The sequence below is a fragment of the Phoca vitulina genome, unplaced genomic scaffold, assembly GCF_004348235.1.
Source record: "Phoca vitulina isolate PV1807 unplaced genomic scaffold, GSC_HSeal_1.0 scaffold13, whole genome shotgun sequence".
Lineage (NCBI taxonomy): Eukaryota > Metazoa > Chordata > Mammalia > Carnivora > Phocidae > Phoca > Phoca vitulina.
The window spans coordinates 6,387,649-6,403,601 of record NW_022589716.1 but is presented as its reverse complement, the minus strand read 5'-3'; the positions used below and the strand labels follow the sequence as shown (position 1 = coordinate 6,403,601).

Here is a 15,953-nt window from a genome sequence, read left to right as displayed (position 1 = left end):
GGATTCAGTGCCAGGGACTTTCAGCCTGGGCTCCAGGTCCCAGCAGCAGGCTCTCTCTTCCCGTCCCCATCAGAGGGGGTCTTGTTCTGTATTTTGGGGTTTAGGCTTACATTTTTGTTTGGAGGCAACAGGGTTCTTCTCCTTAACAAGACGAACAGAGGTGGACTGTGAGACCGTGTGAAGGTGAGAGACTGGACGTGCTCCTTACCCTTGCGCTGTCTGAGCAGCAGGACGTGTAGGAGGTAGAAGCTTTGATATGGGGGGGTGGCGGTGGGGGGGTGGTGCCTTCAGCGTGAAAGAGGTAGGGCGTCCTCTGGTGGCCGGGAGGACTCGCTGCTGCAGACCTCCTGCTTTCCTAATCGGAAGGGCGGCCCGGGGAGTCCTGGTGGAGGGCGGCAGGGCAGGCCCCGGTGCTTTACTCTTAAGGCTTTTCTGGTTGCATCCACCCCAGAATTACTTGTCAGCTGTTAGCAGCAGTGGGACTTTGGTGTATGAAAAGATGGTGGCGAAAGTCCCAGTCGAAGTCCTTGGAGCAGGAACCTTCTCATTTCCTATGTGATTCTCCAGCATTAAACCACCACCCCTCCCTCCCACTCAGGGTAGGATAGCTTAATTTGCTTCAACCCAGAGCCCTTAAAAAATTGAACAGGGCCCAAAATGAGGCAGAATCCTGGTACTTTTGGAAGACATTGATGGCAAACTGAGATTAGTCTGGAAAAAGGGCCTGAGAGTTGCTTTTGCTGAGAGGCTGTGGCTCTGGCGTAATGCGTGACCCATCTCCCCCTTCCTGGGCTCTTCTTATGCTTTCCTTGGGCAAAAGTTGCAGGTGGTCCTGGGGGGACGTTGAGTGACTCGGCCTGGTAATCAAATTATTTTGTGTTCCAACATACCTGAGTGGTATGAGACTTCCCATCATCAGTAGTGGCTCCCTATTGACTATGGCAGCTTGCTTGGGGTGAGGACATTTGAATGGGAGGGCATGATGATTGGCAAACACACACTCCAAAGAGAATCACTAACTTAGCCCTCCTTCCCGCCTTTCTCTGTGAGTGCTATCTTGATCTCTTCCTAGGGTCTCAAGACTTTGTTCTGCAGCTCCTCCCCCTGGCTGGTCTACCCTGGAAAATGGTGGGGTTTTTTCCTAGGAGCACGGGTGACCTGCTTCTGCCGGTGGCCTGGCCTGATTTTGAGTCCCCGACAGCTTTCTTCCCTTCTTGGCATTTGGGCTCTTACCCTCTTGGTTTGAAATGTGCCCTCCCTTTATCTCCATCCAGGCCAAAGTAGAGAAAAAAACAGAGGCATCTGCTCCGGCTCGAAAGCCTGAACCTAACGCAGTCACTAAAACAGCCGGTCCCATTGCGAGTGCGCAGAAACCACCTGCTGGGAAAGTGAGTTTTATTTAGACTTTTACCTCTTGAAGGTGAAAGATGATAAACTGTTTCTTCCAGCCTCAGTCACTTTCCCTTCTATTGCACTTTTTTCCTGTCCTTAGTTTCTACTTTGCCCCCGCATTCCCTCCTCTTTGTTTGATGACTCAGCCATCAGAAAAATTTTTGTATTAACCCTGACAGTTAACAGAGTTGGGAGCCCATTACCCTTTGGGAAATATTTATTCAACCGGATAACATGGATCCAAAAACCTTCAGCCACTTTCTTCACACTGACCTTGATGTGAAACCCCACCCGTTTTGCACGCAGAACACACACACTGAGCACCCAGGTCCTGCCTCAGTGAGACACGTGGCATTGGTTACTTGCCAGCACCTGGAACCCTGGACCCCTGGTGCTTTAAACTGACCTTTCAGTTTAAGAAGGCCCCTTTCACAACATGCTGGCTACAGAGATAGCTTTGTTTGCCCTGGTTCCCCATGTCCCCTTCTCACTGAAAGTTCACATGCTCCATTCCCTCTGGAAACCCACTCAGCTTAGGGATTGCACAGGTAAGAGGAAACTCTAGGTTCTTTCCTCTTGCCTCCACATCCTGGAACCAGGCCCCTCCTGCTTGCTGTGGGAACCTTCTTTCCTTAGCTGTGGCAGGTAGGTGGTCTCTCCAGCCAGGGGCTGCCAGAGGAGCCTAACCTCCAGCTCTCAGGGACCAGGATGGGGAGTCTCAGCCCAAGGAATTTGTACAGTCGGTGAGGCTTCCAGGTGACTCCTAGAGGTCCTGTGGGTCTCTGGTTCAGAGCAGGGTTTCATTAGGAAACGGTTTGCTAACCAGTTATTCATCACTGACATTGTAAAGAAGGCACAAAACGGTGAGGTATTTGGGTTGGAATTTCTCGGGGTGGATTTCTCTGCTCTGTGGAAAACTCTTCAGCTTGGAGCCCGTTTCATTTGTGAAGGGCTCTGAAGCAAAGGAAGGAAGGAAGCTGGCAACTGTTTCTTTTTCAGAAGACTCAAAGAGAATTCTTTGTTCCAGCCCTTAGAGCCTGGGCCTTTGTGTGGCTGCATTCCAGGGGGAACCATTCATAAGCACTACAGTGTGCTGTGTCCTGTCATCCGTCCCCCCGCCCCCCCCCGCCCACCGCCCCATTATGCATCACTGCAGCCCTGCTTGGAGCTGCTTCTCTTTGCGCACGAAAACTCACAGGGCACAGGATTAGGCATCTGGAGGATTGAGGGAAGTGTTTTACCCTCGAGTTGAAGAAAAGCTAGACCAGAAGCTCAGTGTACTTTCTTGAGCCCGAGACTACCGGGCTGTTTGTGGAGTGTGGAGCTGCCGAGAATGTGGCTTGCGCTCCCCCTGGCGTCCGGATTCTGCATGGCAGGTCCAGCGGCCTCTGGTCCATTTGCATTCATGATTGAGCTATGATGTCCCTTCCTTCCTGTATCAGATCTGTGCCCTGTGAGCCAGCTGCCCAGTGCTTCTCGGAGCTGCCTTTCCTTCCCAGATATAAGGGAAGGGCCAAGGTTCGGTGAGGACCAGTCCAGATGAGCAGGACCCTTGCAGAGAGGCTTCCCCAGACACTCCCAGCTGTCGGGGAAGAGCAGGCGGGAGCAGGAGTGGGGCTGTGCCTGGGTGGGCATCCAGGGCCTGCTGCTGGCTGGGCCTCGTGAACCACGGCCCAGCCCCAAGGAACAGTGAGGAGGACCATTAGCCCTTCTGCAGCCTCTGCTTCTGTCCTTGTGTTGTTTGTCTTTGTCCTTCACTCCCTTTCCTGCTTCCCTCAGATTCCTTCCCCTGTGCTTCTCCACAGCTGTTCGGCTGCAGGTGGGGGCGGAGTTGGAACAACACTCTGTTGTCACTGTGGTCACGTGTGGACGCACTGCCTGCCCTGTGTCGGTTCTAACCAGCCCTCTCCCTTTATGTTGTTTTTTTTCTGTTCTCTAACACTCCAGGTCCAGATAGTCTCCAAAAAAGTGAGCTACAGCCATATTCAGTCCAAGTGTGGTTCCAAGGACAATATTAAGCATGTCCCTGGAGGTGGTAATGTAAGTATGGGCTCCGGACAGCTAGCGTCTGCAGCACAGCCCCCGTGGGGCACCCTGGGGAGAGGGCCACGGCAGCCTGGCCGGGGCTCCCTTCCAGACGCAGGCTAGCGAAGTGAGGGAGGCCTCAATGCCCCGGTGTATTTAGGCTGGCTGTTCCTGGGAAACCCCTAAATATTACAATCTGGTGACGCCCACTTGGCATCTCACCTCTCTTTCCCCCACTTTCACCTTTCTGAGTCCTCCCTCCTCTTATTCCCTCAGCAGCTCCTTTTCTCTTTGTCCTCTTCCTTCTTCCATCCAGACATCCCTTTATCATGCTGCCCTTCTGTGCCAGCCCTAAGCTCTGCTGGGGACACAGGTGACTCTGGCTAACAGGGAGGCCCTGGTCTAGCCTTAAGAACACGCTGTTCGCCCTCCACGTGTCCCTGTGACCTTGCAGAGGCAGGCAAGGCTCCAGCACGTGCCGGAGGGAGGGGTGTTGTGGAGCCGCCACGTGCGGCCTCCGCCTTCACTGCTCCGCACCGGCTTCTCCCCCCCGCCCCCAAACCGAGCGAGGGAGCCCATCCTGCTCCATCAGCCTGATCACTCTGTTCCTTCTCCTTACTGTCCTGAACTGGGCTGAGTCCTGCTCTGCTCACCCCGTTCATTTTCAAGCTCTGTCCCTCCTGCCCCTTCAGTGGCCATGCCATCCTGCCTGTGGCTGACCAGCACTCCCCCTGCCCAGCAGTTCTGTTGTGAGGAATCTGCCTCAGGGCATCCCTTTGTTGCCCCACACAAGCCCCCTTACCGAAGCTCTTTCCAGTCACTTCTCCGCCAGTGGCTCTCCTGGCCTGGGCAGGAACTGCATCCTTGACACGCGGTGGAATGCACCTGGCTGGCTTGGTCGCTGGCCTGACAGGAGCCAGCCTGGTGTGGGATCTGCTGAAGTGGGTGAAGCGCTTAAAGACAGTATCTGGTTAAGGTGATGAAGATCCAGCTTGAGGGCTTCAGGGAGGCACCAGCTTTAGCTTTTCCTTTCAGGCTTTTGGGCTAGCTGAAAACAGGAGGTGAGCAGGAGACTCTGAAGGAATTGGTCATTGTGTGTGTGACACAGAAATGCACTTGGTGTGGTGTGCGGTGTATGCACAAGCTCGGAAAATAGGCATCATTTATCACCTACTGTGCTCTCCCACACTGCTTACACACGGCTTCAAGGGTTTTTTAAAAGCACTTTTTTTAATAAAAGATTTTTATTTGGGAGAGAGAGAGTGCGTGAGCCAGGGCGGAGTGGGGGGGGCAGGAGTGGGGGGGCCACACAATGACAGAGCAGGAGGGAGAGGGACGAGCAGACTCCGTGCTCAATCTCATGACCTGAGCCAGAGTCAGAGTTGGCCGCTGACCCGACTGAGCCCCAGGCGCCGCGTAAGCATTTTACTGTGGGAGGGAGGCTTCCTTCGAAGGCAGGGCGTTCGGAAACCGCCTGGGAGCAGCGCTTGCCTGCGGGAAGGGGAGGGTAAGCGGCCTGGCTGGAGGCGCTGCGCTTCCTTCCCTCAGCGCCCGTGAAGCCAGCACGGATGCACGTGCAGTGCAGAAAGAGTGGGCCCGCCGTGCGGGTAGAACAGTGTCACACGTCACCCACAAACCCCATCCCCTCCTGGTTAGAGACTCAGAGTCTGGCACCCAGAGGGGAGGCCCGGAGCAGGGCCCCCGTCAGTACCGCAGAGCGCCCCGGCGCACATACACGCGTCCCCTTGTTGGGAGCCAGGAGCACGCGAGGGCAGGGAACAGAGCAGATTTCCCCCCAGTTTTGTGTGTGTGTGTGAGACCGTTTTTCTGCCATTTCACCCTCGTGAGGGGAGACATGTGTACACTTGATCTTAGCCAAAAGGCCGAGAAGCGATGAGGGGAGACATGTGTGATGGGTTGATGTGTTCTTAGACCCAGCGGCTATGTCATCTCAGCAGCCTCTACCCCTCCCCGCAGCAGGCTGCGGGGTGTCACCGGACCGGGGGACGGGGGGCAGACGGTGTGAACAGCTAGAGCGAGGTGCAGGGGATGTGGGGTTGGTGGTTCAGCGAGAGGGCCGTGGGGCTTCGCTGGGGAGAGGACATCTGAGAAACACGCGTCCTAGGCCAGGGAAGCGGCACGTGGCTCCCTAAAGCATCGAGTGGCGGCGAGTGGCCTGGGGGGGACAGGACGGGGAGGATCATCTGGAAGGGACTATGGCTTCTCTCCATGCCAGCCTCAGGAGGCAGAGCCACGTCTCAGATGTAGTGGGCCTCGTTAAGTGAGGGGGACACGGTTACACTTTTTAAAACTTGCAATTATAGAAAATTTTCAAATACATACAAAAATAGAAAAAAAAAATACTACCATGAACTGGATATACCTTTTATTTATTATCCTTGTGGCCAGTCTTTTTTTTTTTTTTTAAGTGATCTCTACACCTACACCCAACGGGGGGCTCAAATTTATGACCCTGAGATCAAGAGTTGCACGCTCCGCCAAGCCAGCCAGGTGCCCCTCCTCGTGTCCAGTCTTATCTATGTATGCCACCCTGACTGTTTTGAAGCCAGTCCTAGATATGTCATTCATCTGCAGATATTCCATTTATAGCTTTAAAAGATAAGAACTCCTTAGTGTACGTGTGTGTATATGTATGTATGTGTATGTGTGTAAAACTCCCACGGACGTGTTAAACAGGTTTGCTTATTTGAATCAGGATACAAGTAAGGTCCATAACTTGTGATTGGTTGATGTGTCTCTTGTCTTTTATAATCTTAGGTTTCTTTTACTCTACAGGCTCCCTTCAATTTTTTTTGTAGCAGTATTTTTCTTTTTTTCTTTTTTTTTGGTGAGTAAAGCTACAGAAGTTTATTAAGTGAAGATACAGAAAAAACTCTCAAGAGTGAGAGTGGTCCTGACAGGGTTGCTCGTAGCGGTATTTTTCATGCGTAAACCAAGTAGCTTGTCCTAGAATCTGAATTCTCCTGCTGATTACACCCCCGTGGTTTCATTTAGCATATTCCATCGTCCCTTGATAGTCTTTAAATTGATTCAGGATTGATCCCCGCCCGCCCCCCGCCCAACCCAAATTTCTGCAAGCCTTTCATAGGTAGTGGTGGTGTTTCCGTCAGGAGGCACATCATCTGATGGCCAGTACCTAGACCCATGTGTTCAGTAGGGGTGCACTGTGGAGAGACTCTGATTCTGCCATTCCTTCTTCGTTTATTGGCTGGAGCACGTCTGTAAAGCAGAATTTCCCCTCATCAGCTGTTCTTTACTTGAGGACCAGGCAAGAAGTAAACAAGTGGTGGCTTCAGTTGCAGAACGCTGGCTCAAGAAATGCGTGGGCCCCAAACCTCAGCAAGTGAGCTCCGTGACTGCTCACGGGTGTCTCGGGGAGGGCACGAGATGAGCTTGCCACCCGTGCAGCAGGACACATTTGTCTGGGTTTCAGCGGCTGCCAGACATTTGGCTGGGAAAAGTACTTCCCTGTGTTCTCGTTTAGAGAGGATTGCAGCCTTGTTGGAAATAACACAAAGCGGAGGCTGTTGTTTTGAGGGTGATAGGTCCTTTGTAAATGGTGACTGAATACGTGAAGCACTTAGTGTCCTGTTGATGCTGATGTCCCTTCAAGAGACGATGTGAAAAGGTGGGGTGAAGCTCGGGCCTGGGAAGGCTTTGAAGAAGGTGGCCCCTGAGCTGGGCTTTGAAGGATGCAGAGGAGAATGCATTGGGCTTGCCAGGCTAGGGAGCAGTATGAGCAGAGAGTGAGGATGATGGGAAGTTACTCTGTGGCCAGCCCTGGGCGGTGGGTGGGCACATGAAAATGCAGTGGGCATCACATGTGTTCTCTTGGAGTCCAACGGAAACTGTATTTCCTGATGCTGAAGAAAAGGAGACAGGGTCCTAGAAGGTAGTCATTGAATGGCATGGCGAAGAAACCCCACCAGAGGGTGTGGCACCTGCTGGCAGGGCTCCTGGGGCCCCGGCCTGGAGGACTTGACTGAGATGGAAAGCTGGGCTTTTCCACAGAACCGGGGAGCAGCTGGGTCACTTACAGGGACCCTGGAATCTTCATCCCAGAACCCAGTGCCCAGCTGTAGATGACGACCTTTCCTAAGTGAAACACATGCCCTCAGTCCCAGTAGCAAGATGTTCACCCCAACGGGATTCATGTCAGATGAAAGGCTGTTCGTCCTTTTGATTACTCAACAGCTGCGGACAGAATGTCAGATTAGCCAAAGGCCTCGTGGAGCCTGGAGGTTGCGCCTCATCACTGCAGATGTAGGGCCCCGGGCTGCTGGCTTGGGCTCTGTGCACATACACGACCGTGCTGGGCCCGGCTCTTTGGGAGAGGGAGGGGTACATCGTGCACATGGTTATTAGTACCCTTAATAATGAGCAGAGCAACCAAAACTGAGCAGTTTTCACGTATAAATTAGCAAAGTTTTGGTGGTGGTGGTGGTTTTTTGTTTTAACTTTTATTTGCATGTGTTCTATGCAGAATTTACTCCAGGGCCGTAAGTTTTTGTTTCTTCAGTTTCTTCTGGGATATCGTTTTTCTCCTGTGCAACCTCCTCTTCTGGTTTAGGAACAATCTGCTCTTTTCCGTCAGGAGCATCTCAGTGTGGCAGGGAAAGCGCATGTGTGGGCTGATCCGGCCACGAGCCCTGTAAGCTCCACGCCGCATCTTGGCGGCTTTGTTCTCCTGGATGTGCTCCATGACCAGAGAATCTGCATCTAACCCCTTCAGTTCAGCATGACTCTCTGCACTTTTTTTTTTTTTAAAGATTTTATTTCTTTATTTGACAGAGACACAGCGAGAGAGGGAACACAAGCAGGGGGAGTGGGGGAGGGAGAAGCAGACGCTTAACGACTGAGCCACCCAGGCGCCCCGACTCTCTGCGTTTTTAAGCATGTGCAGTAAAAATACAGCACTCTCTTGGGGACACCCATCCTGTGTCCAGCCCTGCCATTTGGCCTGGCCACACGTCCCACCTCCAACACTGCATCGTGGTGACAGCGTGGGTCATGTTGCTTCTGCAAAGTGACATCTTTCAGATATTTGGTGGTTTTTCAGATATGCTTCCTCTTGATGACCTGGGCCATTTCACATGTGTTCTTAAACTGAACGTGAAGGTTTGAACCTCTTGATTTGCCTGATTTTGTAGGGTTTTCTGGGTGAAGTGAATAGCGAACCATTTTCAGAGATCACCTCAGGCTGCTTACTGGAAAAGCGTTGTTATTGTTTTTAATGGGAATGTCCAGTGCTGGGAGGATATGGTGAGACAAACACTTAAGCTCGGTGGTGGGTGTCCATTGTCACATTTCTAGAAAGCAGTTAGGCCGCATGGCTTAAGAACCTGGATACATATAGTCTGAACCTTTCACCAGGTAACTAAAGTTCTGGGCATCTTGCTTAAGGGGTCATCAAAATTGCCATGACTTCTATTCACAAAGATATTTATTGCTGCCATTGTTTTTTTGTTTGTTTTTCTTTTTTCTTTTCTTTTCTTTTTTTTAAGATTTATTTTGGAGAGGGGCTCCTGGGTGGCTCAGTCATTAAGCGTCTGCCTTCGGCTCTGGTCATGATCCCAGGGTCCTGGGATCGAGCCCCACATCAGGCTCCCTGCTCGGCGGGGAGACTGCTTCTCCCTCTGCCTCTGCCCTTGGTTGTGTTCCCTCTCTCACTGTATCTCTCTCTGTCAGATAAATAAAGAAAATCTTTAAAAAAAAAAAAAAAATGGTTTATTTTGGAGAGAGAGAGAGTGGGGACGAGGGGCAGAGGGAGAGAAAGAGAGTCCTAAGCAGACTCCACACTGAGCGTAGAGCCCGACACGGGGCTCGATCCCACATCCCTGAGATCGCGACCCAAGCTGAAACAAGAGTCAGATGCCCAACCAACCAACTGTGCCACCCAGGCACCCCCATTGCTGCCATGGTTTTAATGGTGAAAAATTAGAAAAAACCCAAATGTTCAATATCAGGCATGATATTGGGTTTATATAAGATCTTATAGGATGGATTATTATGTGGGTCCCCTCTTTACATTTCTCAACTTCTGTGGGAAAATGCTTGTAACATGAATTAAGCAGGAGTACATATTGTAGACAGATAGATACCTCTGTGGCCAGCCAGGAGGGAAAAATGCACTGAAAAGAACTGGAAGGAGAACATGAAAACATTATTCCAGATTATCTCTGAGCAAGGAGTTAATGGGTAAGATTTCAGGTGGAACAAAATGACATCTTAGGAGATTTGGATCCAGCAAAATGGGAGAAGAGCTGCCTGGCAGATGCACAGATACAGCGGGGAGGGAAAGGCCTGGTGTGTGTGGGAACACCGGTTTGGTCTGCCTGCGGGTGGGCTCAGAAGCTGCGGGCCCTGAAATACACCCTCTCTCTGAGGCAATGATATTTTTGTGGTTTGTCTCTCAGGTTCAGATTCAGAATAAGAAGGTGGACATCTCTAAGGTCTCCTCCAAGTGTGGGTCCAAGGCCAACATCAAGCACAAACCTGGTGAGTGTGTCCCCCTGAGCCCAGCATGCCTGGGGCGTGCGGTCCTGCCAAGGCCGCTGGGTTTCACCCCAATGCTTCTGTCATTCCATAAAGATTCCTGGAGCCGCCCCCACCCACCCAGGAGGCAGCGATGGAAACCACGCAGTTCAGTGCCTGTCGGGGGGGGGTGGATCTTAGTGCCTCTGAGGAGGAACAGGTCGTGAAGGGCACTGCTGTCTCGAGCACCTGCCAGGAGCTGATGCGGAGGGAGTTGTTGCACTGGGAGCAGGGCCTGTCCGAGGCACCGAAACCTCAGCGGCCGCTGGCGGGTCACAGAGCCGGGCTGCGGCTGGGGGTGTCTCCGCTGCGGCAGGGGTGCGGTTCGCCCGGCTTCTCGGAGGCAGGCACGGGGCCAGTTCCCCCTCGGCAGAAAGTGTCATCATCCATTTTAGAATGTGTTCTGTTTAAAAGGATCAAAACAGTTTGGCCCTTAACTCCCTGTCATTTTCTCCCTTTTATCTGTTAAACCCACTCTTGTGCGATACCTCCCTCCCGAGTGCCGCTGACTGACTGGAGGCCCGGTTTTTTGGGGGGGGCTTTAGTGGGTCGGCGAGCTGGCAAACTTGGCAAGAAGCTGCGTGCTCTGGTTTGGGACGGGAGCCGAGGAGACGGCCGCGTGAGGGAAGCCAGGCTGCGGGACCTGGAGGGGGCCGACCCGCCGGGATCCTGTGGCCACACCATGGCTGTGAGCTCTGAACCTCACCCTAGGGCCCCAGCCACGCAAGGGCACTGGGCCCCGGGGCCAGGCCAGGCCTGTCCCTTCTCAACTCAGTGCCCGGACGACTCCCGCCTCTCCCCCTTTTCCTACACTACAAAGAGGCCACTTTCCACTTTCCTTCTTGTCACCACTGTGTGGGTCAGTTCAACAGCTCAGACAGACCCCACTCCCATCCTGTCTCTGTCCGTCGCCAGCTCAGTGGTGACTTTGGGCAAGGCACTCTCCCAACATCAGCCCTAGCAGCTGTGAGACCAGAGTCCCGACCCTGACAGGGCGTTCGTAGGCTGAAAGGAAGCTGGGGCGCCCCGTGCCCCCAGCCAGTGAGAGGGAGCTGTTCACTTTGCCAAGGGAACCTAAAGCAGACCCCTCGAGGCACCTTCAGAGGCTTGGCCGGAGGCTGTGCGGTGGAGGTGAAGGGGACTTCGCTCCGCAGAGGCGTTCCTGCCGGCCAGGTGCAGGTTGTCAGCCCCACTTTGAGATGAGCCCTGTGTGACGAGCACGTTCACTGTCCTTTTGTCCGCTGTCCCCAGAGCCGCTGGGAGCAGGTCACATTGGTGTCTGTACTGGGCACGTAGCGAGTCCTTGGCCAAGCTAGGATCTCTGCTCCAGCCTCCTGGCTTTGCCCGTGTGACCGGTGGTCTTGTTGGTTCCAGGTGGAGGAGATGTCAAGATTGAAAGTCAGAAGCTGAACTTCAAGGAGAAGGCCCAGGCGAAGGTGGGATCCCTCGATAATGTGGGCCACCTGCCTGCAGGAGGGGCCGTGAAGGTAGCGAGTGGGGCAGCAGGGGCCGCCGCTTGGGAGGGGTGGGTGGGGTGGTGCAGCCGGAGTCTGGGTCCCAGCAGCTGGGCGCCTGTCACCGCCCCTCAGTGTCGTCAGGAGTCCTGTTTCCCCCACACCGGTGTGTTTTCCCCGTGTTCATCATCAGTCCTGAGTGAGGCAGGAGAGGTAAAGAGGCCCCGGCCCAGCCGCCTCTGCCCTGTCTACCTGGAGACAGAACCTCTCCTGGGAGCCGCGGCCCGCCTGCCTTCCTGAGCCCATCTCAGCTCTGCGGGCTGGGGCGCGGCTCCCCCACAAGGCGGGTGGTCTGCGTGGCACCGCTGTCCCCAGCTACCTCACGAGAGGCCATGTGGGGTCGTGTTCCATGCCAGGCGCGCCCCAGGCTGGGGCTCTGCGAGAGCGCTCAGGTGGGCAGGGCTTCCCATGCTCAGGACCGGCTGGGCCTCTCCTGCCTTCCCTCCCTCCCTCGTGCCTTCCCTCCCTCCCTCCTTCCACAGCACCGCGAGACCCTTTGTAAAGTGCCAGGATGCTGTTATCCTCTGTTCCATGTTGGGGGGCGGGGGGACCCGTGGGGGCAGCATCCTGCAGGCTTCCAAGCATGAGGATAGGTGCAGGGGCTCGGGGCAAGGTGCGCACGGGGGAGGGCAGAGAGCAGCTGCGGTGGGCCTTCCGTCTGCCCGGCCCAGCCCGGCCCAGCCTCTGTCCCAGCTTCCGTCGATGCTCCCATTCAAGGCCTGACTGGCTTCCGTGAATATTTAGGGGCCTGGCTCTGTCACAGGCTCTCAGTCGTGCCTCTGTACCTTGTGAGGAGCCACTCCCTAGTCAGCCCTCGTGGGCCACTAGCTTGGGTGTCATCGCTTGTCCGAGGCCACGTGGCAAGTACCCGACCAGGGTTTACACCTAGACCTTCTAACCCCCAAGTCTTGTGTTCTTTTCTTTATTCACATCATCTCCCTTTATTATTTCTGGAATTGTTTTTCTAATACAGAGGCCTGTCTCCTTCACTAATCTGACTAGAAACCACTGTGGAGTCTCCATTGTCACCTTTTGGGCATTCTGGGGCCCAGGGGTTCCAGCTCCCCTTGCCCCGGCCTTCCCTCTTCTGCTTTACTCACACCGGGTGCTCACTGCCCACCCCATCTGCCTCCTGGGAAGCCCTGCAGGCCCCCAAAGTTTCCCTGGGTCACACTTTGGACACCCCTCCCCTGTGGTCCCCAGGCTCCAGGAGGGCGCCCAGCGCAGAAGAGGCCTCAGTGTCTGGAGGTGGCTAGATGAGCAGGCAGGGCTGCCCCCTCTGTGGCGGGAGCGGTCTGGGATTCGCTGGGTCGGAGGTGGCGGGCTGCACCCCTCTGAAGTGACTTCGGGCTCACAGAGCTCCCTCGCTGGCCTGCAGCGCCCCGGCCTCCCAGCCGCTCCCAGAGCCCCGCTCCAGCGGTCGTGCCCAGGGTTTCTGCTGGCGACCCGCCGTCACGGCTCGCTGCCTGGTGCCAGCCTTGCGGAGAAGCCGGCACATCTCTCCTGTCCCCTCAGAAAGACTTGCGGCAACCTTGCCCTTCCCAGAGTCGTCTCCCAGAGTGTGGTCCGGCTCGGCCGCACGCTGGGCCTAGGGCTGGACTCGCCGGCTCCTGGGCCAGCAGTCGCCTCCGGGCAGGGGTGCGGAGGGGAGTACCTGGCCTAGATTCTTCGGATGACCCTGCGGTAGTCAGTGGGGGGCAGGGGGCTGTGTGTAAAACCCACCACCATCACCCATCCCACCTCCTCCCCGACTGACCCTGCACTGTCTCCCCCACTGTTTCATTGTAGACTGAGGGCGGTGGCAGCGAGGCCCCTCCGTGTCCGGGCCCCCCTGCTGGGGAGGAGCCGGCCATCCCTGAGGCAGCGCCCGAAGCTGGCGCCCCCACTTCAGCCAGTGGCCTCAGTGGCCACACCACCCTGGCAGGGGGTGGTGACCAAAGGGAGGCCCAGACCTTGGACAGCCAGATCCAGGAGACAAGTAAGTGGCTGGGCTTGGCCTGAGGGCCGGCCGGGGGCCCTGCCACTGGCTGTTAATTGAAACTCCTTTTCTTTTTTTGACTAGAGTGTGGCCTAAAGTTTAACCAAGCAACCTTTTATTTTCCAGGCATCTAATGATGACATTCTGGTCTCGTCTTCCGTCCCCTGTGTTCCCCCTCTTGTGTCCCTCGTTACCCTCTCCCTTCCCTCCTCCCGTGTCACTGCAGATTGAGACCTACAGGCTGACGTTCCGGGCAAATGCCAGGGCCCGCACCGACCACGGGGCTGACATTGTCTCCCGCCCCCCCCACTTCCCTGGCGGCCCCAGCTCAGGCACCCGGGCCCTTGGCTCCCTCTCCCGGGCTGCAATCTAGACCCCACACGGCTTGGGTGCTGGGCAGTCCTGCAGGCCCCACCCTGTTCCCCCTGCCTTGCTTGCCCAGGGCAGCAGCAGGCCCGCCCCCAAACCTCCTCTACTCCCTGCCCTGGCCCCCACCCCACCCCCGCTCCTTGCTTTGTTCCTGTCCCATCATTGCGCACCGCTCCGCAGACGAGGTTGGGAGGTGAATGGGATGGAGAGGCCAATTGGGATCTTGTGGGATCTGGGGGGGGTTGGGGAGCCAGATTCCAACCTCCTCTTTGGGTTTTTTGGACCAAACCCAAGAGAAACTGACATAACTGCCCTCCTCGCTGGGTCCACCTGAAGAGAAGAGTGGAATTGGCCGGCCGCGCGGTGGCAGGATGCTGACTGCCTCCCCGGAGCCCGCTAGGCCACTGCCTCTCCCTTTGACCCCTCCGTGGTGCCCACCGTGCAGGTGGGGCCAGGCGCATCTTGCTGCCCTGCCCCAAGTTAGTTAGGGGTAGGCTCATACTGTCCCCACTGCTTCCCATACCTGCCTAGCTGCTGTCACACTCTTTTCTTGTTTTATCCTTTTTTTTTTTTTTTAAATAACCTAAAAACTGGTAGAGGAGTTTCGCAGGTTGAAGCCATGTCTAAATGAAAGTCCTCAGTAGGTGTTAAAGGAAACAGGGAGGGGAGATCCTTAAGCCTCCAGCCAGGAGGTCAGGCATCAGGGGCTGCCCTGGCCTGGGCAGCTTGGGGCCCCGGAGAAGGTGTGGGCAGGGCAGGTGAGACGCAGGGGCTGTGGCCTGGTGGGCAGGTAGGGCACACTAGGGGCTGGTCGGTGTGGACTGGTGGTTCTGGTATTTTGTGTGTATGCTGCTTTTCTTTTCTAACCAAGAGGCTGGTTTTGGCATCTCTGTCTCATTCCCTGGGATCTAGTGGGAGATACAAGTTTGGGGCTGGAGAAACAGGGAAGGGCTATGGAGGTCAAAATCCTCCAGACTCACAGGCCTAGGACACCAGAGCCCTCAGTTACCAGGGAGCCCAAGATGTCCAGAACTCACGTGGGTGATGGGGAATCAGGTGTGGAAATTTTAAAAAGGCATGAGACAGGCCATCTCCACCCCCACTACAGCCTGACTGGGGAGGGGGGAGTGGCGAGGCCGGCCTGTGGAGGGGTGTCCCAGCTAGGCCCGGTCTTGGGGTGGCTGCGATGATGAGAAATCCCGGGAATTGTATTGACACGAAGATTCTTATTGCACTTGTATTTTTTTTTTTTATTAAAGTTTGCATGGTTTCTAATAAAGGATTAAAATGTAACAGTTTGTAGTGAAATGGCCCGGGGGTCTCCGAGGGCGTCTCCTCTGGACGAGCATTTCCTGCAGTGCAGACTTGCCCCCGAGGAGGCCGGCACTCGGCCACTCGGCCCCTCGCCCTCCCCGCCGCTGCTCATGCTGCCCCCCTTCCTGGAGCCCAGAAGGTAGGGGTTCTTGACTTAGGTTCAGATCAGACCTCCGTGTAGAGGGAAGGCATCTGGGCCGGCAGGTTCTCCCACTTCTGAGGTAGCATTTCTCTCGGGGAGGTGGGACCCCACATCCGCGGCTCCCCGAGCGCAGACTGCAGGGGTCTTCCCCGCATCAAGGACTGCAGAATGCCATGTGCCAGGGACATCGGGGCACCTGTGTTTTGTCAGCAGGAGGAAGGGGCAGAAGGAAGCTGGGGAGGAAGCGGTAGACGGTGCAGGGCCTGAAGGTGCCGATGCCCTCCTTGTGTTAGTCCCGGGGCCACGCACGTGCTGAGGTGGACAACCGGTCCAAGGGTAGGGGCGGGAGAGGTGACCCTTGTGGAGAACGCTGTAGGGGGGCTGGAGTGGTCCCAGCTCCCTTGAAGTGTCCCCCAAGCCCGAGAAGCAGAGAAGGCGCCCTCGCGGCGAGGGACCACCTGCAGCCGTGTGGGGGTGCGTCTCTGAACCTCCAGTTTGCTTCTGGCTCAGCCACTGCCGTGTCAATCTGTGGTTCTGTTGTACCGATTGCAAGAGTGAATAAAGCTCGTGCTGGCCCACCACGCAGGCCGTCTCTTCTGTCCGTCGTGCGGTCTGGTCGGGGTCCACCGCCAGCATCCCGACCTCGCCGCCCCCCCAGCTCGTC

At 55.6% G+C, this 15,953-nt stretch overlaps 1 protein-coding gene across 9 annotated transcripts in view; it reads left to right on the top strand.

The window, feature by feature from the left end:
• The window catches only part of MAP4 (microtubule associated protein 4), a 192,089-nt gene extending 176,219 nt beyond the window's left edge, over positions 1-15,870 (top strand). For 3 of the 9 annotated variants that reach the window (XM_032412645.1, XM_032412639.1, XM_032412646.1), the window contains 6 exons: positions 1,275-1,388; positions 3,340-3,432; positions 9,855-9,936; positions 11,347-11,459; positions 13,275-13,464; positions 13,591-15,870. In XM_032412645.1, the coding sequence (XP_032268536.1) occupies positions 1,275-1,388; positions 3,340-3,432; positions 9,855-9,936; positions 11,347-11,459; positions 13,275-13,464; positions 13,591-13,598 (600 nt within the window). In that variant the 3' untranslated portion in view covers positions 13,599-15,870. The remainder of the gene's footprint in view (positions 1-1,274; positions 1,389-3,339; positions 3,433-9,854; positions 9,937-11,346; positions 11,460-13,274; positions 13,465-13,590) is intronic. The other 6 variants (XM_032412644.1, XM_032412647.1, XM_032412640.1 and 3 more) reach the window with 5 other exon arrangements.
• Positions 15,871-15,953: the final 83 nt, after the last annotated feature.